Below are 22,749 nucleotides of genomic sequence, written 5' to 3'. Positions count from 1 at the left end.
TAATGTTCAGGGCTTTAGCGGCGTTTTTGAGAAAGCGCCGCAAAAATTATAAGCCTAACGACGCCGTTTTTTGAGCTTTTGGGGATTTAGAGGCCAAAAATGCTGGGGGGCTTTGGCGGCGTTTTTGGAAAAGCGCCGCTAAAAATATTTTACCTTAATTGGTTTATTCATATTAAATAAAATTCAATTTATTTCTAATTGAATATTTAAAATCTTCAGAAAAAAATAATGACACATAGAAATAATTTGAAATAAAACACATGGAAAAATTAAAATGCTATTATTTAAAATAATTGTAAAAGAGATAATAATAAATTTGTTTAGGGTTTTTGGTTTAGGGTATATGATTTATTTAAGATTTAAGGTCAGTTTAGGAGTTCATATTTTAAGGTTTAGGGAAGTATGGGTTTAGGGATTATGGATTAGGGATTATGGATTAGGGGTTGGGATTTAAGGTTTAGGGGTTAGAGGGTTAGGGGTTTAGGGGTTAGATGTGTTAGGGGTCAAAAGTTAGGGATTCAAGAGTCGAGTTAGGGTTTTGGGTTTAGATTAATTATTTTTTAATTTATATTTTAAATATGTTCTTATATAATTGTAAAAGAGATAATAATAAATTTGTTTAGGGTTTTTAGTCTAGGGTATATGATTAATTTAATATTTAAGGCCGGTTTAGGAGTTCATATTTTAAGGTTTACGGAGTATGGATTTAGGAATTATGAATTAGGGATTATAGTTTAAGGGTTGGGATTTAAGGTTTAGGGGTTAGGGGTTAGATGTTAGGGGTCAAGAGTTAGAGATTTAAGGTTTAGGGATTCAGGGGTCGAGTTTAGATTAATTATTTTTTTTAATTTATATTTTAAATATGTTCTTATATAATTGTAAAATAGATAATAATAAATCAAATATATTGATTTATAAAAAACGCCGCAAAAAATAAATCAATTTATAAAACAAATAAAAAAAAATTAGTATAGCAAAACGGCGTCATTTTGTTGAAAATGAAATAGCGGCGTTTTTATAAAAAACGCCTCAAAAAATTAATCAATTTATAAAAAAATAAAATAAAAAATTTTTAGCATAGCAAAACGGCGTCATTTTGTTCAAAATGAAAAAAATTTTGCGGCGTTTTTATGAAAATCGCTGCTAAAGGTAAGCAATAGCGGCGTTTTTATAAAAAAACGCTGCAAAAAATAAATCAATTTATAAAACAAATAAAACAAAAAAATTTTAGCATAGCAAAACGGCATCATTTTGTTGAAAATGGAATAGCGGCGTTTTTAAAAAACACCGCAAAAAATAAATCAATTTATAAAAAAAATAAAATAAAGAATTTTTAGCAGAGCAAAACGGCGTCATTTTGTTCAAAATGAAAAAATTTTGCGGCGTTTAAAAAACACCGCAAAAAATAAATCAATTTATAAAACAAATGAAATAAAAAATTTTTAGCATAGCAAAACGGCATCATTTTGTTGAAGATGTTACCAATGTTCAGATTACATACCCTTGCAGGTTCTTTTTCTTGTTCCTCACTAATGCAACATATTCTGTTTTTTATATGATTAATTTTTTCGAAAACACTGTCATGGCTATGCAAACCGGAGTAGGTTTGTCGAAGATCTTGATCTTAGCCAGCGCCGGTACCGTTCCAACTGAATTTCTTACTTCAATTCTTCTTTTTTATTTTTCTTACTGTTTTAATTTTGACTTCAACTTGTTAATTTCGTTTTCAGGTTATACGGGTACTGTCCTCCTGAAAAAAGGTAAATTATCGGACATATTAGGCGAATTGCAGGTTAGTTTTGATCGTTTTGTTTGTTTTGATTTGCTAGTTTCTCCCTGCCGTATGATTCAAATATTTGTCCTTTGGATTTTGTGTTGATTGACTAGGTTTCTACTTTTAATTCTTTTTCGTCTATTAATTTTAGCTTTTAACTCCTTTTTTCCTGGCAGTCGCTGGTGAAGGGACTCGAAAAATCGGGGGAGCAAGCTGATGATTCAGATGCACTTCTAGCTTAGGTATATGAGGAAATAGAGCTTAAAGTTTAAATCTTTTGGCTGTAATATTGATCTTTTTCTATCAATTTGTAGGTGCGTCGTTTGTCAACGGAGATCAGGCAACTGGCATCAGCACGCCAGATAACTGTTCTGAAAGGGGATTCTGGCCGTATTTCTTAATTATATTTGCTTAAATAGTAGTTCTTTTAGGCGCATATATGTGAAACCAGTTTATAATTGCATTAACGGGATTAGATGAACCATTTTCTAAGTGGATTTGCTTTGGTTGTATTAGTAATACAGTCATAGCTTTATGTACCTCTTAATATATATTAGTTATGTGATTGGTGATCACAAACAAATCCCCTATTGATTGCCAGTGTTCGGAATGGCCAGCTCAATGTGGGTTTCTCTTTCTCATAGCAAAGATACAAAACAATAAGTGTGTTTGATTTTATATATGGGTGCATTTTGCAGTAGAAAAATAGGAATGTCTAAGTGGAAACAAGGGAAGAGGAGGAGCTCACGTTTATCTGGTGTATTGGATGCTTGCAAGGCACAGCAATCACAGAAAATGGCTTTATATGAAAACATCACCAAGGGACCATATGATGATAAAGCAGCACCCTCCATTGGTTATACTCTAATACAAGATCAACCCTCAAGTATGCCAGAGAAACCTATACTAGAGCATTTTCTTGACATATTACAGAGGTTTGGTCAATTTTTATATATATTTTTTGCATAAATAAGATATTCATATTTGAACCTTTATCTTTCTAATGTTAGGAGAGACACCTATGAAATATTTGCTGAACCTGTTGACCCTGAAAAGGTATGTAATTGGTAGTTTCCATATGCATTTGGATTTGATCTCTTTTTTCATATAACCCTGCTGATGGATACTACAACCATGACAAGGTTGAGGGTTACTATGAAATCATTAAAGAACCTATGGATTTTGGCACAATGAGAGCTAAACTTCATGAAGGAATGTATACAAGTCTGCAACAATTTGAGGTGGAAATTTATATTTATTTAAACTGTGAATGATACATTTTATTGGTTTTGGGACTGATTGTGACTTTTGTGCAGCATGATTTATATTTAATTCCACAAAATGGAATGCATTTTAATTCGCCAACAACAAACTGTAACTAAATATGGCTCAGTGTTTGTATAATCTGATTGAGAGTTACTCTTGTTTATGATCTATGAACTACAAAGTATAGATGTGTTTATTTATTCATATGAATTTACTGAGATGGACTATTAGCAGGTGCATCAAGATGTGTTCTGCCAACTGGTTGATTTGATAGGAATCACATCCATCATGGAGGTACTATAGATTTTCTTTTCATTGTTTTATTGCAATAATGGATTTAAATGGTTTGGAATTTAATATGTTTGGGTTGAACATTGATATGAGATTTACCTTTTCACAGGTTTTGGTTCGGTTAGTAGCTGCTGATGATCATGTATATCCAAATTTTTCGGATGTAATGCAATGGTTAGCTAATCGTTATGATAACCAGCGTGCTCCTGAAGTTCATGCTAATGCGGCAGAAACATTATGTGCAATAACTCAGAATGTGCCATCAGCATTAGCCACAAAACTCTCTAGTCCAAGGTTTGTGAGATCTACTTCCTTCCTGTCTCCTTGCTACCTGCATCACCATTTCGATTCTCTATTGTTTATGTGATTTGACATGTAATTTTGAATATGCTCATGAACAGCTTTGTTGCAAGGATATTTGGTCATGCATTGGAAGATTCACATTCCAAATCTGGCCTTGTAAACTCACTCTCGGTTTGCATCTCATTGTTGGATCCAAAAAGATCAGCAATTAATTCTCCCTTGATGTATTCTTTTCGAAATCAACTTATGTATGATCCTCCAATCCCTGTAAATTCAGAGACTATCAATGCAATGTTGCCTGAGCTTGGTGAGTGGATTTCCTTCGCTGCAAGTTGTATGTGATAGTTTTCAAATATATTAGGGGCAAAAAATGTCCAAATAACTTATATAATTCACATAATAACTTACATAACAACTTAACAACTCACATAATTTACATAATACATATATATATGTCATACCATATAACTTCATAACTTATATAATTCACATAATAACTTACATAACTTAACAACTCACATAATTTACATAACTTAATAATTTTAAAATATACCATTCCATAACTTACAAATTAAATACAATAATTAACAACTCACATAACTTAATAAGTTATACATGTTATATCATAACTCACATAATAACTTACATAACTTAGTAACTTATATATATGCATAACTTAATAACTCATATTATTTACATAACTTAATCATTGTAAAATATATCATTCCATAACTTACAAATTAAATACAATAATTAATAACATACATAATACATAACTTTTCAACTATTTTACATGTGCTGTTTTATTTCAACTACTTTATATGTGATGTTATTGTTGTAATTAGTTACTAACTTTTCAACTATCTTATGTGTATTGCAGATAAAATGTCTAGAAGAACATACGAATATGATGAAGATGTTTCAACAATCGCAACATCCGTCGTCATAGTGTATTGTATAAATATTTTTATCATTTTAACATTTTTGTAAAAATAATATGAATTATATTTTATTTATTGATATTAATATTATTTTATTCGTTTAATTTGAAATATTATATAGATTTATTGCTTTTGGCTGGTTTAGATTGGGTTGCTTTTGATTTGTTGCTACAGGATGGCTGAAAATATGAAAAATTAAATTTCACAAAAATCCCAAAATTAGTGGCGTTTTTAAAAAAAGCGCCGCTAAAGGCCACCAAACAATAGCGGCGTTTGTGGGAAAAGTGCCGCTAAAAAACATGACCTTTAACGGCATTTGTGGGAAAAGCGCCGCTAAAGAACATGGCCTTTAGCGACGTTTGTGGGAAAAGCGCCGCTAAAGAACATGGCCTATAGCAGCGTTTGTGAGAGAAGCGTCGCTAAAGAACATGGCCTTTAGCGGCGTTTTCGGGAAAAGCGCCACTAAAGAACATGGCCTTTAGCGGCATTTATTTCTATAAACGCCACAAACGTTAGCGGCATTGACATCAGCGGCATTTTTTGCGGCGCTTTCAAAAGCGCCGCTAAAAACCTGTTTTGGTGTAGTGTGGTCAAGAATGAAGTTTATGATTATGTTATATATATGTGTGATATGTTTGGTTTTGGTATTATATGGATTCAGTTATGGCATATAGGTAAAAGGGTAAGTTTAGTCTTTATGCTTTTGATGAATTAGTTTAAAATGATGTTTGTGATTATGCATTTTTGGTTATGATATGAGTTCATGTTAGGTATTATATTTCATAGTTTAAGCGTGTAAATTGCGTGATATATATATGTCAGATAAGCTTAGTATGTTTTGCTATGGGATTGATAATGATTTGAGCTTGTTTTCGAGTGAAATATTCAAGTTTCATGTATGTGATAAGTTTGGTTTATGTTAGGTATTAAAATCTTAAGATATGGATTGATTTAAAAGGTAATATTTAGCTATGAGTTTCGGCAATAAGGTTAATATTAGATATTAGACTATTACTTGAATTAAGTTAATGATATATGATCAATGGATATAAGTCTTGATGTGCGGATTTGAAAGTATAAGTGAGATGTTAAGTCATTAATTTAGTTATATGATATGTAATAATTTGTATATGTTTGGTCTTATAAGTTGCTGCAAAATTTGTTTTAATATACTTATGTATTCGGACATAAGATGAATTAGAATAGTTAAATATATAGATTTGTTGTGTTGTATTTTTGGATATACTGTCTAATTAATTAAGGTCGGTTTGTAAAGGCATGAATGTATTTGTTTTGATTGTTATAAAACGAAAATGTAATAGATAAGTTGGAGTAAGATTTAAATTGTATATGTGTTTAGTTTGGTAATTGGTTTATAATGTCATATAGATGAAATGAAGTTGGTGTGGATTATTAATGTTTGAAGTTTGGTTTCTTTGATAATCTAAGTATATATATTATGTATTGAATGTTATATACAATGACCGAATAAGAAGCAATTCAGCTTAATTTGGTATATAAAAATTATTTGTGCTTAAATAACTTAAGATATCAAGGTTATATGCGCATGGTTTTGGTGATTAGGAAGGAAGTAAGTTTGGTTTCAAATCATGTAGTTAAATGAAATCCATGCCGTATAAATGAGTGATACCCAAATTGAGTTATGGGTTATGTTGTTTTGAAATGAATGAGTATCATGTTTATTAATAACTATTAAAATATTCGGCCATATTGTAAGTTAACCAAAATTTAATTTTTGTGTGGTTGTGAATTGATTTTAATATGTGAACATGCTTAGATTATAAAATGAGAAGTTTAATAATTAGCTTATGACAAATAGTTATTATATGTTTGGTATATGATGTGTAATGATATGTATATAGATATAAATACATTTATATCCGAATTATTTTTAAAAAAAATATGCCAATGGAAATAATATAGTAAATTTAAGTTCAAAAGTGGATAGGATTTGTGTTTTGATGAGTTATAAATTATTACACTGGGATTGTAATAAATGTCTGTTCTCAATTGTTAATATATTTTGGGCTTAATATATTTTTTTAGAATTATTAATACATTTTGGGCTTAATGATAAATTTGGTCACTAATTTATCAAAATGATCCTAATTGTATTTTTGAATCTTTTTTAGCCATCAACTTTTGATTTTTTTTCAAACAACTTTTATTAACATATTTAATGAATAAATTCAATGTTCCAATTTTTCATACAATTGTTTACTAAAATTTTTTTTTACTGAGTTACTTTTTTTAAAAATAATATATTTATATGGGAATTCTCCTGAGTATATATTTGGTGAAAGAAATATTAATTTAGATTTAGCTTGTCATTTTTCTTCATTTTATATAGTAAATTGCTATCTTAGTTGGTCCCAATATCCCCGACACTGCTAATGAGCATACCACAATAAATTTCATGGGTTATAGTTTTTGATTATTTTAATTTTATTTATTTAATTACATTATCTTTAAATATTTTAAATTGCATTTAGTTATTTTGATTTTATTTATTTAATTACATTTATTTGTAAAGGATAGGATACCATACGATATCTCATTTCATATTTTATCAAATTTTTTATTATAAGCAAGTCAAAATTTTAAAATTTGATGAAATATTATTAAATAATTGGGATGGTCCGCTTGATTCATTTGACCATGGCAAAGTGTAGCATGAATCTGTCTACTCTTGCTCGTACCTCTCTGCTCCATCTATCTCCTCTTCGCTCAACTTCTTTGACGAGGTTCAAAACCCCCCATTGGCTCCCTTATCCATCAAATTCTTTTCAGCTACGTATTTTCTCGAACACTTCATGCTTTTCCCCCCCTTTTTTGGCCTTTTTCTTCTCGTGGGTGTTTCAGTTTGTGTTGTTTGGTAGCAGGGAGAATGCAACTGAAAGTGTTGCCATCGAGGGTCGTAATATTAACTTCTCGGTTAATACGAGGCAAGGCAAAATGGTGCCAATTCTCAAGGATTGTTCAATTCCTTCCGGACAGTTGTGGATGCTTCTTGGACCTAATGGTTGTGGTAAATCTACCCCTTTAAAGGTACGTCCCCAAAATTTATTGTTTTACCCCATATCAGTATAAGCATTGATAATCTAAAAGAGAATGCTACTTGCCTCAACTGGCGCGGATAATGGTTCAACTTCAATTTCCTTATGAAGAGCATGAACTAATTATTTTGCCAGTTGAAGGTGCCTATGTTCTCTTATCCTAGGCATAAGGAGACCAAGTAACCTTGAAAACATGGCACCTCTGCACCATCTGTTACAGTTTTTTTTGCAGAAAACCAAAGCTTAAGAAATGATGAATGATCATCTCCCCCTCTCCCAATTCTACCTTTTTGTGGATCTGACATGTACCTTAAAAGTATTGAATGTCTATATAAAAGTAGAACTCGAGAATTGAGGAAGAAAATTGTGGATACCCTAGAGTGCCTTTCTTAAAGTTTATTTACGTTTGTAAAAGAATTTTTAGAACATGGTGATAGATTTAGTTTTTGAAATGGTATATTCCTTGTTTCTTCTTCATGTTAGCTTTATATTTTATTTTTCCTCTCTCATTGTTGCAGTGACCCACAATGTACTCTGCTAACTGAAAGGAATGTGTACGACAAGATATGATTGGTTTGAAAGCCCTCTGCTGTTTTTACAAGAATTATGACCTTTTTTCCTCCTTTTTCCCCCCATCCCTAAAGGAGCCATTCTCGGGCCTACATTGATTTTCTTTGCTGCCATCAACACCAGCTTCAGCACTATTACTTCTAGTGCTGCTACTTGTGCTCTGTTGTATACATGCCAATGGTTATGTCCTGGGTCATTTTCCCTTTTTAGAAGAAATAACTTTTAATGTCATCTTAGTAGCTGCTACTGCCTTTCCCTTGAAGTTATTCTTCTATGCTGCAGCCTTTATAATGTGTATGTGCTATCTTAATGACTGCATTTTGTTTAATGACCCCTTTTGGGTCTTTTGGCTTTTCAGGCATGTCAATATATTGGAAAATTTGTCTCTTAATGATTTTGCTGAGCAACAATACGGATATGAACAATCTTTTATACTAGTAGTGGATTTCTAAACGGAACTAACCTGAGTTTACAAGCACCAGAGGCATCTCTCACCATGCAGGTTGTGATGCCTACAGTTGAAGCAGATGTTGCATCTGGCCTTGGGAGATTAAAACTTAACTAATTCTGAAGTTAGATCCAGGGTGTCCAAAGTTTTGGATGCTGTTGGCATGTCTGAATACCTACAGGTAAAATTTTGTATGCAACAGCTTTTGGAGAATAATACAGGATGTTGAATATTGTATGCTTACTCAAGGTTTATCATCTTTAATTTCTTCCAGAGGCCAGTTCAAACACTTAGCGGTGGTCAAGAGCAAAGGGTGGCCATTGCTGGTGCTTTAGCTGAAGCATGTAAAGCTCTGATTCTGGATGAGTTTACGACTTTTTTGGATGAAAGTGATCAGGTGAGTAATAGTAGACACAAGGTAGAATGTGTACCAATATTTACTGAAGCAAGTTTTGCATAAGTGTACAACATGTTAAAATGCACAAGAAACAAAAACATATAGTTAGACAAGCCTAGTAACAGTTACAACTGTTGGCATGGGAATTGTTGAAATAGCATTATTGCCTTACCTATGAACGCACCATTAAGCACTGTATAGATTAAACAGCATATTTCTTTTACTTTTAAGTAACTTAGTGATCTACTTTCATAATTCTATACAAGGGAATAAAAGGGAAACAACAATGAACCCATAGTCTTCATCTGGTCCGTACAGTTGCAGTTTAAGTTTTAAGAGTGGTGTGTACTATATGTGATCCTGGATATTCCTTCGATTGGATGTTTCTACATAACTGATTATATAAATGAGCAAACAGTTACTTATTCCTCGATAGTTCAAGCTTTTTGTCTGAATCAAAGCTCTTGGTATGATCTGATTAGATGGGGGTGATAAAAGCGGTTCAGAATCTTTTGGATATATCAGAAGTCACAGCATTGTGGGTGACCCATTGTTTGGAAGAACTTGAGTATGCCGATGGTGCAGTATACATGGAAGATGGAAGAGTGATTACGCATGGTGATGCAGCAAGCATAAGTAAGTTCATCAAAGCCAAGCAATCTTTGTATATCCACCGTATAAATTCTTGAGTCCATTGCCTCTTTTTGTTCCTCCTCTTTCTATGTTGATTATCTTTTGTATAATAAATTTACTATGTTTGAGCAACGATTACCATGTCAACTTACTGTGTTTTGGTAAAGCAAATGTATGTTTATGAAGATGATTTTGGAGCCTGTTTGAACATGCTTTGTTTTTCTGTAATCTAATTTCACTGTTCCCATCTCAATATTATTGTAATCTTCTCTCATGGTACCATGGGGTCACCATTATTGTTGTTGTACAGATATTCTTTCTCTTCAGAATAATAAGGATGTATTAGTTATGATGATACACTTAAAATCTTATACTACAAGAAATACAAACAAGGGGTAGGGGAAACTAACCCGTATTGTCATTCCAAACACAACATCAAACTCTCCTGACCGGAGCTACCGTACCACCATCAAACACAATTATAGAACGAAGCATAAAGTCTTACATAAATGGAATTTGTTCCCTTGGGTTCAAATCTTTTTTCAAGTTCCCTTGGGTTCAAATCTTTTTTCACCCAAGTCTTTATTCAAGTTCCCTTGAGTTCAAATTTATTGATAACGTAGATTTATAGATGGAATTTGTTCCTCGCGTTCAAATCTTAATTTTAATCTTTTTTCATAGATGGAATTAAATTCCTGTTCCTCAGGTTCAAATCTTAATCTTAATCTTTTTTCATATATGGAATTAAATTCCTTTTTGAATCTTAATCTTTTTTCAACGTACATCCATTTCTCCGATAACAACAACAAATTATTATAGTTTTTAAAATTAATATATTATATTTTAATATTATTTGGTATAATATATTATAGTTTGATATAATTAATATATTTATGTTAATAATTGTTAACCTTTAAAATTGTTTCTACAAAAAAAAAACCTTTAAAATTAACTTACATATAAATATAATTTATTTAGCAATTTATATTATTATATCATATTTAATTAATTCTATAAATTCGTAAAAAAAATGTAAAAAATTATAAAATTATTAAAAAATTATAAAAATTTATCATATCAAAACAAATCGAGTCTTGGGTAAGAATTTTTTATCTCAGCTTGGCCCAAATTTGTTAAAAAAAATTCTTAAAACTAATTTCTTTATTTTATATTTTTAAACAATTTAGTTTATCGTTTTTATTTTTTTCCTCCCTTTATTTTTCTCTCCCCTCGAACTTTTCATCGAATGATAATTGCTTTTTCTTGGAGTGGGTTAATCGAATTGACTGGGTGCTGTTGCCCTACAACTTTTAACAGACCAACAAAATGAGAGAAAGTAGAAGCAAATGCCGCTGCAAGATATCCTTGTGTGTACATACAGGTTTTCATGGTCCTTTTCCCAATCTGGAATTGTTACTTCACATCTAAAACAGACTTTTGTAGTAAAAAATAGGTAGGTTGTGGTATCTCATTTGCCTTATCCTGCTTTCATCTTTTGATTTCAATTTCATATTGTGAACTTAAAAATCAAGACCTATTCATAGGTTAGAAATTTTGTTCAAAATTTAGAAGGGTATGAGGAAAAAATAATAAATTTAAAAAAAAAGTTTGGGAAAAAAATTAGGATCTTTTAAAATATGAGTCGGGCATGGGTTTAAATCTTCAAGGCTTGAGCTCCGTCCAATCTTATCCATTTTTAAGTTTATAATATTTTATATTATGTAATTTAGAACACCTTAAAAAAGTTATATTAAGTATACAATACTACTTCAATATAAATATTAACATAATGTTAAGATACTACATAAAAAAATTCAATAAATAAAAAATATACAAAATTATTAAATATTAAAATAAAATAAATATTTATTTTAAATATTTAAAACTAATTTTTATTTATGGTCTTTATAGGACACTGTTGTTAATATTTCTTGGGATCTGGCGACAACTTCTTGGAAAAGAAGAAACCATCCCAACCAATCATTTCCAATTGTCTGATTTGGGGTGCAAAGGAATTAATTGATTCTCAACGTACATCAGTTTGACCATTATTGCTTTATTTGATATTTATGCCAGGTCACTCTCACTTTCTGTTTTTTGATTCTCAATGATGTGAACTCTGCCATTCAATGATGTGGAAAGGAACACTTCCTTTTAAAATTTATATTATTATATTATTATATTATAAAAATATAATTTATTTAGCAATTTATATTATTATATTATATTAAATTTAAACGAAAACAAATTATTAGAGTTTTTAAAATCAATATATTATATTCAATATTATTTGATATAATATATTATAGTTTGATATAATTAATATATTTATGTTAATAATTGTTAGCCTTTAAAATTATTTTTACAAAAAAAAAACCTTTAAAATTAACTTACATTTAAATATAATTTATTTAGCAATTTATATTATTATATTATATTTAATTAAATTTAAGCTTAACGATGTAAAAAATCCTTAAATTTTTTTAAAAAAGTAAGCTTCTATTTTCTTTTTTGCATTTAGTTAGTTACTTGAACTTCTAAAATACATAAAAAAAAAAGTCCTTAAACTTTTTCTAAAAAAAAACAATTAAGCTCCTGATTTTTTTTCACTTAATTGAATACTTAAATTGTCAAAATGCATCAAAAAGTCCCTTTGATCACTAAATTTAATAGTTGACTGTTAAAGTTAATTGCCTCTAATTTTTCAATTAAAGTCACAACCGACACAATTACGACATGATATGTGAAAAAAATAATATTAAAAATTATTAAAATTAATAACTTTTAATATAAAATATTTAAATTGTATGATGCTGATTATCAATATCGGGGTGGGGATGACCTTTGGTTTCCAGGCCATTTAAAAGATTCAAATTTTTATTTAAGATGTATATATTAGTATTAATATATATGGAAATACATTAAAAATCTTAAAAAATACATAAATATTTATTTTTGTTTAAAAATATCGTATATGATTTTTACAATTATTATAATATTATAAATGAAGAATAAAAAAATCAAGCATTATATTTATATCATTTTTTATTTTTAATCAATTTATTTTTTAAACATTACATAATTTAAAATTATTAAATATAATTATATATATACATATAACAAACTTATGCATGGCATTGGGTAACAAACTAGTTAGTGGATATGAAAAAGTTTTGGTTTTCAATTACTTGGGCAAGTTTTGTGGAATAAAAAATGGGTCATAATTTTCTTTGATGGCAAAGATCAGAAGATTGGTGTGGACTTCAAAAAGGCAAATTTTTATGACAAGGAAAAGCGGATCATTTAAATATCAAAGTCCTTGTCATGAATATGTCTTTTTGATTCCATACCAATATTCTGATGAGATGACTAGGCATCTCCACACCAGCATTAAATTATGGGAAATGGAAAGAATCTAGGCATTTCCACTAATGTGAATGAAGCATGTATGATTTTGGAATTAGTATGGTTTAAAATTAGTTTATCAAACAAGCATTCCCTTCTAATTTTAAACTAATTTTAAGCATATATGATTTTGGAATTAGTATGGTTTAAAATCATATATGCTTTAATTATATTAGACATGTTATTTTTTTAAAACATTTTATTTTTTTCCCTAACACCTCTAAACTTCTTATTACAAGTTTTAAAAAACATATTTTAAAAATAATTCTATGATTTTATTTATGTAAATTAAAAAGGCTCTATATTTATTTCAGATAATAGTTTTTAAGTAAATATACTTTAATAAAGGGTTTTTTCTTTTTGAAAATTACTAAATAAATTATATTTATATGTAGGTTAATTTTAGGTGGAAAACTTTTTATGTGGAAATGATTTGTCAACCATCATACATAACATGCACTCATCATACATACATACATACCTTATCAACCATCTCTCCTAATTATAAATGCGCTTCGTTGCCTTTGTTTCATCTCTTCAAACAGCTCTTCACATACTTCTTCTTAGCCTAATAATCTCTGAGAAACAATGAAATTTTCTGACAACTCTTCATCGTCAACATTTTCCTTGGGTTTCTCCGGGGACATTGACATGAAGGGTGACACGAAAATCATGGCACTAGTCCAGCTTACCGGCATCTCTGCTATTTTTCTGTTCAAGCTCGTGTTTGTTTGCATCAAACGACGAAGACGTGCCACTACCGCTTCAAATCATCTTGCTAGCATCTCTGGGGAAGCCGAGGTTGATGTAGAACTTCCCTAGGTATCATGGTAAAACGTTCATTTCTCTTCCCTTTTCTATCTTTTGTAGAAAGCATTTGGAATTTTTATTTTTATAAAACAAACAAATTTCTCAAACATGCTTAGCATTGTTTTTTTTTTTTTTTTTTTACTTTGATGAGATATGGGACAATGGAGCAGCCTGCAGGAGACAATAATTGTCGCTGTTTAATCAAATATATTTTAAGATGGTTAAATCATGATGATCACAATATTTATTATATACTGTATTTATTTGCAGATTTCTCGCCGTCGGCCGGGTGGTACGGTAGCTCCGGTCGGAAGAGTTTGATGGCGTATAAGTTTTTTATTATAGAAAAATAAGTTTTTTCAGTAATGTATTTATCTGTAGATCACTCCCCATCGGGCGGTTGGTACGGTAGCTCTGGTCGAAGGAGTTGGTGTTAAATAATAGAATAATGTTGGGTGCTTTTGCTGCGATTGTCTTTCTTCTTCTTTTGCTTGAGGTGATAGTGTTCTGAGTAAGACTTCATGCAATTTGTTAGCTTCATTCAGGTCGCCAGTACGCCACGTGTGTGACTCTAATAGTTTGTAGTCTATTTGAATCTTATTCTCCCTTTGAAATTTGGGATTAATAAAGATTATCAAAGAAAAGAAAAGAAAATGCAAAATCTAAAGAACTGGAAAGTGAAAACTTGATAAAAAATTATATTAATTTTTTAAATGGCGTTGATAGTTTAGTTGAATTTGATACCATAAATAAAAATAATAATGATAGATGAAGAGATTTGAAAATCAAAATAAAATTTTATTTTATACACATAATATTTCCCACCTAATTTGGCTGGCATACATGTCTTTTCGCAAATAACGTAATTATAAATTTAAAGTTATTTTTATATTTGAAATTGCCTCGAGGGAATTATATTTTGTTTTAATAAAAGACATCATTATATCCCAATTATCCCAGATTTATCTTTAATCTATATACTTAACCATTTATTATAACAGTCAAGTTCCTAAAAACTCAATTATCTATTATTAAATGAAAATATTATTTCAATTATTATAACAGACATAATTATTGGAATTTTTAAATGTAACAGCCCGATTTTGGGTCTAGATGGAACAGTGGTTTCGGGACCACAAATCCGACGAGGAAAAATTTATTTTAAAATTATGACATGGGTTGCATTATGATAGGAAGGTTGCATGAAAATACTGATATAAAAATTTTATCGATTTAGTGATTAATTAAAGAAAGGATTAAATTGCAAAAGTGAGAAAAGTTTTGTTACCCAAGAGTAAATACTCAAAATTTGAGAGGTTAAAGTGTAAATATGAAAAATTAAAGGACCAATAGTGTAAATATTTTAAAGGTGGAATAATCTAGAAACTAAGGAAGAGGGATGAATTGGGACCAAATTGAATAGATGAAGAAATTATGATAAATTATAATTTTACCAAATTAAGTGATGACTCAATGATGGAATTTTAAAATATCTAAAGAGCAAAATGGTCAATTAAAAGAAAGAGAAATCTAGAAAATAATGATGATGTTGGAGATATTTTAGATTAAATAAATAAATAATGGTTTATTTATATTTAAACTGATTTTTAATGATATTTTATTATTTTATTATTATTTTATTTAGTGTATATATATGGAAGAAAAGAGGAAGAATCATCATCTTCTTCCCCATGCAACTCACGTATGAAGAGAAAAGAAAGAGAGAAACTTTCTTTTCTTTACAATTTGGTCCTTTTACCAAAAATTCACCATTTTCACCTAGAAATCAAAAGAATTTCCATATCCATCAAGAGAGAAAGATAACAAGGAGACAATGGGGAGCTAGAATATCAAGTTAGATTCAAGAAATAGAAGCTGGAGGAGGGAGAAAATCAAGTTAAAGATTAAAATTAATGGCATAAGGTAAGAATACATCAAGATTTTTATGTACTTTTGAGTTTGATATTATGGAAAAAGTAGGAAATTAATGTTAAGGTAGAGTTTCATTATATAAGGTTCTATATTCTTGTTTTGTTAGTAAAGGGAAATAAGAGAAAGTGATGGAAAATATTGAAGAGAAAGGGAAGGAAAGTGTTATAAATTTAGTTATATATCAACATTTTACACTAAAACAATTTTGAGACAGCAGCAGTAGTCTGACTTTGAAAATCTACCAAAAATCGTATAAATTGAATTAGAGGATTAAAAAAATATGAAATTAAATATTTTTGAGTCTAGTTTCTCATAGAAGAAACATTGTAAGCAATGGAATTGTAAATTATGATATATAATAGGTTTTGTGAGATAAGGTCAGAATGATTTCGGGTTCCCCTATACTGATTTTGGAAAATCATCAAAAATTGGATAAAAATAATTAGAGGCTTAAATTTATATTTTTAAATCCTTAATGAGTCTATTTTCAATAGAAACAAACGGTAACATCATTAAAATTCTATACGAGGAGATAATTAATTTTAAGTGAAGAAGGGTCGGAACTGTCAGACAGCAAAATAGGGATGACTTTAAAGAATAAACTATACTTATTGGCTAAACCAAAAATTCTGAAAATTTTATGGCAAGAATATATGTGAGTCTAGTTTCAGATAAAATTAGCGGATCTTAATTTTAAGTTCTATAGCTCAAGATATAAATAATTTATTGACTACGACTCAAGTGGACAGCTTTGAATGAATATATAAGTAAATGGTGAAATTATAGATAATGTTACCTATAAGCATGTTATATACATTAAGGATGTGGAATGGAGAGGATGAGGAAGAAAATATATGATTATTCAACTAGCATTAGTTTTCATTAAAAATGACAAATTTACATGTTTTAGGTTCAGGGACTAAATTGAACAAATGTGAAACTTTAAGGGTAAATTTGTAAAAATGTCAAAAAGTGACCAAATTGCATGAAATGAATTCTTTAGATAATGATTGGGTGGAAATTTGAGAAAAATAGAAATTTTTTTCAAAATGTCCCTGAATTTTGGTATTTCTGCAATGTAGCCTGTTAAGTTCGTATGAACTATATTTTGTATAATTTTAATTGAAGTGAATGCTATTTGGTAATAAATATTATATATATGTGTGTTTTATTATTGGAATTGAATTATTATTGGTAATATGTATAATTATTAGATGTTTTGAAATGATTATCGGAAGCTCGATTGGATTGGAAGCTTGTTGGAGATATATCACATTATCCGTTGGTTCTATCAATAATTTTGGATGATTTGATTCTGGTTATAATGGCATGTATAAGTTAAATTGGTTAAGTATAAGTTAAATTGGTTAACGTTGGCTAATTAATTTTTTGATTTTGATTGGTTATAAATATGAATGCTTGATGAAATAAAAAGTCTGAAAATTAATTAGTAAACTTTGGTAATGCTCTATAACCCTATTCTGGCGATGTATACGGGTTAGGGGTGTTACATTTAGTGGTATCAGAGTTAAGGTTTAGTCGATTCTCGGACCGAACGTAGCATATGTAAAGTTTGGAATATACATGTCATTATATAACCTGTGATAGTGTGATATCTCTCGACCTTGATGCGATTTGTTTTACTTATAGATGGAGATACTTTTCAACTTAGCTAATTTTGATAATATTGAAAGCCTTATGCGAAAAGTGTAAAAATGATATGCATGTATTTTGATGTTTTTATGAAAGAATATGAATGTTTGGAGTGTGATAAATGCCTTGAACTAAGTGATTTTCGATAAAAACACCTAAAAGAACTAATTTGGAAAATTCATAAAATATGCCATAAGTGTGTGAATAAGTGAATATTTTGAATTGAAATTGTCATAAAATGGTTCAACTAGTCTTAAAATGTAAGGAAATTGAATAAAAATTGTTTTACGAGCCTAGGGGTAAAATCATAATTTTGTGAAATTTTAGGGGAAAAAATGTAATTTTTCAAAGTAATGTTTTTGGACTGGAATGAATAGTGTGAATGTTATATAAATTAAATGTATTGTTATAAATCAAGAAAGATGAGAAATTGAAATTGATCGATAAAAAGAGAAGTGAGAAAAAGAGGAAAATTCCTGAATGAACCTTCGAAATAAAAAGGGATACGAAAGTTTTCCAAAGACATTATTATATTTTGTTTTAATATGTTATCTTTAATATAAAATGGAGACTTGCTATGGGCTTACGAGCTTACGTATTTGGAAAAGTATATATATTAAATATGACATTGGTGGCACCAAAAAAATAAAAAAAAAATACTAGTGTGGTGGGTGTAGTGTTTAGCAAGTGACCATAGGAACGAAAAAAAAACCAAGTCAAATATATCGGCAGATCATTAAATGAAGCTGCCTTTTTCTGTTGAACACCTCATGCCATGCTTCCTCCAGGTTTAAAATAACACCTCTCAACACCGCATCGGCATAAACATGTCCCATGCTATCCCCACTTTTTGCATTCATGGGACGTTCCACAAGTCTGCTAATCCTAATACCTAAAATTAAGGACTCCATATTAAAAAGGCATTAGCAATTTAACACTTTACACATTAACTAGCCTTTTTATTTTTTTTACGCGATCAAGTCCTTTTTCTTTAATTAAGCACTCAAACCATAATATTAATTCACGAAACTTCCACACATGCAAATTCACACAAAATATACACCAAATAAAATACTAATTTTTTTTTTAGACTCGGATATGTGGTCCCGAAACCACTATTCCGATTAGAGTCAAAACTGGGTTGTTACAGTCGACATTCAAATACACATCCAACACTTGTTGTCAAGATGACTCCATCGAAATTAACGCATACAAGAAACTTAGCATACATCTTCAATATTTAATCTGTAAAAAAAAACAAAATCTCATTAAAATTCTCGAACGGTAAATAAATTACTTAAAAAAATTTAATGTTTCAATATGCAATTTTGTACATGAAAACCGTTTAACCACTAATACTAATAACTAACACAATAATAATATTAATAATTTTATACTCAAAATAATACACACTAAAATTATTAATTAGGGTTTTACTAAAAATAATAACTAACTAACTATAATAATAACACTAGTTTTTTACCAACAATAATACTACTAAGTTACATCTTAATACAATAATAACATCTTAATACTAACAACAACAACAACAACAACAACAACAATAATAATAATAATAATAATAATAATAATAATAATAATACTATCAATTTGAGTTTTATTAATCTTAATAACTAAACTAAAACAAAAAATATTACAAAAAATACAAAACAATAACAACAATATAATCAATTATTTTTAAAAAAACACCTTATTTTTCTCTTCTCTTTCTCTCTTTTTCTCTTCTTTTCCGCAGCACCTCTTCTTCTTCTTTTTCTTTTTCTCATGATTTTTCTCCCTTAGCTGGACAGAGATCGTGTTTATAATACGAGTAGTGCCGCCAATCAGTATGGCACCATTGGTGCTGCCAATGGCTTTGGCACCATTGGTGCCACCAATGGCTTTGGCACCTTTGGTGCCACCAATGCCATTGGCCTGATCAGGCTCCTGTCATTTTCGGTGAAGCTTTTTTTTTGTCATGATTGTCTTTACAAGTCACCCTTGAAATTATAACAACAATTGGTTTATGAATTTGGCAGATACATTAACAGTTGTGCATTAAGTGGTGAGATCCCCTCAACATTTGCTAAACTTAAAGAACTGTGAACTGTGTAAGAAAGACTCCCTAATGTTTATATAGGAGATTTCAAGGGAACTCTTTTGAAGGTCCAATACCATCCAGTTTAGGAAATCTAACCTCATTGACTTCTTTGTAAGTAGAGATATTTTGCTTTTCTGATAGTACTCCTACCACCGAATGACTGTCTTCCTTTGTTATCTACTGGTAACAAATCTTATATTTTAGTTTAAAATTCATGGTAGTTAGTTACTGCTGCTGGTCTCATTGCTGATGGTAACAAGTTGGGTTTTGGTATCTTATTTGAATTATTTGTAGAATTTGAATCATAAAAACATTGTCAAGTATCTTGGATCATTGAAGACAACAACAAGTTGGGTTTTGTAGTCTCTGTCTGGAATTCTTGCTCTGAAGTTTGTCTATTTTATACGAGTTGAGTTTTCATGGTTTGCTGTTGCATTGTTTCTTCTGTTCTTTGTTTTGTTATTGGAACTATTTCCAATTGTCTGGTTTACTTGAAATCCGATATTTGATTAAAGGGACCAAATAGAGAGCACAAGTGAGAGCGAATGCAGTGCAAGTGATGAAGTGCTTGTTGTTCCTTATGATAACTTAGCACCTATGTCTTGTGGTAATATTTTCTCATTATTCTTCTACTTGTGAATTTATTGTATTCCAAATATAGCATCAAGAAAAATATAACAGTACATTAGAGTTCAGCTTGTATAATTTGTTTGGATTCTGTCTGTCTTGAAGCAGATATTACTGAATCTAAGCAGCTTTTGGATAAGCTTGTTGTGGTGAAGTATAATGGAGCTTTGGGAAAGAATATGGGTTTCGGTGGTCCCGAGTAAGCAATTATCTAACTTCTGGAAGTTTGATACTTATTTTTTTTCCAAGAAAAGAGAAGCATTTCTTGATGATTCCATGGTTATATATTAAAGACTTGCCTCTACATAAATGAATATAGTTTCTGTGACATACATATATTTATATATGCTTTTTATATATGCCTCTACATTCATATATTTATATATGCTTTTTATATTGTATTATGCCAAATAAAGAGAATAAAAGTTTTAATTATTGATAGATTCTGCTGTTTTTTTATGTACTTTTTATTAAATCACTCTTTAATCAAATGTATAATTATAAAATTATTAAATTTTACTACAAATAATTATCCTTATATAATTAATCATTTTAGTAAATTCTTCAACTATTAAAACAGATCACTCCACCATCCCAAGTCAAAATTTTGTTAAGGGTAGGAGTTGAGAGAGGTAGATACTTTGATGAATATTTTCTTTTACATGATAATTATATACTTCTTTAAGTTTGTTTTGGATGTTGGGACAATGTCAGTTGATGCCGAAATTTGATAGTGCTGCAAATTGAAGTATTTAGTTGCTAGAAATTGAGATGTTTTATTGTTGTAATTGAGGTGTATAAATGTTGTTAATTGATATGTTTAAGTGCTGCAAATTTAAGTGTTTAAATGCTGTAAATTGAAGTGTTTAAGTGCTGCAAATTGAAGTGTTTAGTTGATGGAAATTGAGATGTTTTATCGCTGTAATTGAGGTGTATAAATGTTGTTAATTGATATGTTTAAGTGCTGCAAATTTAAGTGTTTAAATGCTGTAAATTGAAGTGTTTAAGTGCTGCAAATTGAAGTATTTAGTTGCTGGAAATTGAGATGTTTTACCGTTGTAATTGAGGTGTATAAATGTTGTTAATTGATATGTTTAAGTGCTGCAAATTGAAGTGTTTAAGTGCTGCAAATTGAAGTGTTTAGTTGCTGCAAATTGAGATGTTTTATCGCTGTAAATTGAAGTGTTAAAGTGCTACTTTCCATTGTCACCTCCCCAATTTCTTTATGCATCAATAACTATACTAATGAAATCAAGTACTACAATTATATATTATTACAGATGGGGGTTGGAGAATACGATCAAAGGGAAAACATCAGATATGGTGATTCCCAGCCAAGCAGTGGCTTCTTAGACATCCAACATTTTGCACAACCAAACATGACCACAACTTTTAAACCTACATGTTGAGGTTGCTACACACAAGTAAGTCCCTTCCTTTTTTTAGTTTATGTGCTATGTGATGATTGTGTTATAAAATATAACTTGTTTTAGTTCCTTACATTCTTATAGGATTCACACTCAAGGAGCAAGAAACATCTCAACAACTCATTGGGATTGAGCAGTCAAAATTCAGAATCAAGTGACACATAAGAGCTAGATTTGGAGCTTGGACTGTCACTGTAATCAGTAATTTTTTTTTTTTTGCTACTTTAAATGCATGCTCATGGAACTACATTTTATGCTTTCCTAGAATTGTAAGTTCAAATAAGGTGTTGATTTGCAATTTATAGATTCAACTTGAGCAAGTTGATATGAACTAGTTTCAATTTTTTTTAGGAATGTTATGTAATCAAAGGCAATTTAACTTGCTGCATGAGATATAGTGAAAAACATTTATCTTCTTGTTCATGAATTTCCATTTTAATACGTCTTCAAATTAAATTATACATTTCTTAATTGGTGGAATCTCACTTTTGCTGTTGCTGCAATCTTTAACCAAAGAATGATGTATGTACTGATAACAGTTCTAAAGGATTTGTTTAAGCAAGTAAAGGGATTGGCGTTTTTATAATAATTCAGGATAGGAATGGAGCAAATCTAAAGAATGGAGTGGCGTTTTTATAATTTTTTTTTATTTTTCGTGACCTTTAGTGGCTTTTTGGAGAAAGTGTCGCTAAAGGTCTTGTTTTTTAGCGGCGTTTCAGGAAAAAGTGCCGCTAAAGGTCTTGGTAAGGTCTTTGTCTTTAGCGGCGTTTGTGAAAAAAGCGCCGCTAAAGGTCTTGGTCTTTAACGGCGTTGTGGGAAAAGCGCCGCTAAAGATCTTGGTCTTTAGCGGTGTTTGTGGGAAAAGCGCTTTTCGGCGCTAAAAAGCGTCGCTAAAGGCCTTAAAAAGCGCCGCTAAAAGCTTATTTTGGTGTAGTGTATTATCCAGATCAGTACTACATGGGAACAATAACGGAACTAAATGCAAACATCAAGATCCTCTTCAAAAGCATACATTAATTTAGGATGCAAACCATTACAAATTCCCTTTTGTTACTTGCCTTTTGTTATTAGCTTTTAACTTGCAAAATAATTTG

At 30.0% G+C, this 22,749-nt stretch overlaps 3 protein-coding genes and 2 long non-coding RNA genes across 13 annotated transcripts; 4 read left to right on the top strand and 1 right to left on the bottom strand.

Moving 5' to 3' along the window:
• Positions 1–1,455: 1,455 nt before the first annotated feature.
• Positions 1,456–4,688, top strand: LOC121203467 (uncharacterized). 5 transcript variants are annotated; one of them, XM_041091754.1, is made up of 11 exons: positions 1,495–1,637; positions 1,731–1,792; positions 1,951–2,016; positions 2,089–2,397; positions 2,473–2,709; positions 2,785–2,830; positions 2,917–3,015; positions 3,275–3,334; positions 3,441–3,625; positions 3,733–3,941; positions 4,515–4,667. In XM_041091754.1, exons 4-11 carry the CDS (start codon positions 2,384–2,386, stop codon positions 4,622–4,624), a joined length of 960 nt encoding a protein of 319 aa, XP_040947688.1. In that variant the 5' UTR covers positions 1,495–1,637; positions 1,731–1,792; positions 1,951–2,016; positions 2,089–2,383; the 3' UTR covers positions 4,625–4,667. The 5 variants fall into 5 exon arrangements, with proteins under 5 accessions (XP_040947686.1, XP_040947687.1, XP_040947688.1 ...); XM_041091752.1 differs by having other exon boundaries at positions 1,456–1,509; positions 2,089–2,709; XM_041091753.1 differs by having other exon boundaries at positions 1,469–1,637; positions 1,731–1,760; positions 2,089–2,709.
• Positions 4,689–7,241: 2,553 nt separating this feature from the next.
• Positions 7,242–7,789, top strand: LOC121216268 (ABC transporter I family member 10-like). The gene is made up of 2 exons (XM_041091750.1): positions 7,242–7,340; positions 7,479–7,789. Exons 1-2 carry the CDS (start codon positions 7,255–7,257, stop codon positions 7,684–7,686), a joined length of 294 nt encoding a protein of 97 aa, XP_040947684.1. The 5' UTR covers positions 7,242–7,254; the 3' UTR covers positions 7,687–7,789.
• Positions 7,790–8,833: 1,044 nt separating this feature from the next.
• Positions 8,834–9,756, top strand: LOC121215890 (ABC transporter I family member 10-like). Its single transcript, XM_041090694.1, has 3 exons — positions 8,834–8,851; positions 8,945–9,067; positions 9,550–9,756. The coding sequence occupies exons 1-3, from the start codon at positions 8,834–8,836 to the stop codon at positions 9,754–9,756; spliced, it is 348 nt and encodes a 115-aa protein (XP_040946628.1).
• Positions 9,757–19,550: 9,794 nt separating this feature from the next.
• LOC121216266 (uncharacterized) lies at positions 19,551–22,003 on the top strand. Of its 5 annotated transcripts, XR_005912365.1 has the most exons (6): positions 19,551–19,565; positions 19,641–19,681; positions 19,896–20,208; positions 20,337–20,427; positions 21,509–21,652; positions 21,722–22,003. It is a non-coding gene; the product is annotated as an uncharacterized lncRNA (long non-coding RNA). The 5 variants fall into 5 exon arrangements; XR_005912364.1 differs by lacking the exon at positions 19,551–19,565 and having other exon boundaries at positions 19,629–19,681; XR_005912363.1 differs by lacking the exons at positions 19,551–19,565; positions 19,641–19,681 and having other exon boundaries at positions 19,775–20,208; positions 21,722–21,939; positions 21,977–22,003.
• Positions 19,640–20,407, bottom strand: LOC121216267 (uncharacterized). The gene is made up of 2 exons (XR_005912366.1): positions 20,281–20,407; positions 19,640–19,697 (listed from the first exon to the last, which is right to left on the bottom strand). It is a non-coding gene; the product is annotated as an uncharacterized lncRNA (long non-coding RNA).
• Positions 22,004–22,749: the final 746 nt, after the last annotated feature.

This window comes from Gossypium hirsutum, chromosome D04 (assembly GCF_007990345.1).
Source record: "Gossypium hirsutum isolate 1008001.06 chromosome D04, Gossypium_hirsutum_v2.1, whole genome shotgun sequence".
Taxonomy (NCBI): Eukaryota; Viridiplantae; Streptophyta; class Magnoliopsida; order Malvales; family Malvaceae; genus Gossypium; species Gossypium hirsutum.
The sequence above is the reverse complement of the archived record's forward strand: the minus strand, read 5'-3'. Positions and strand labels throughout refer to the sequence as shown.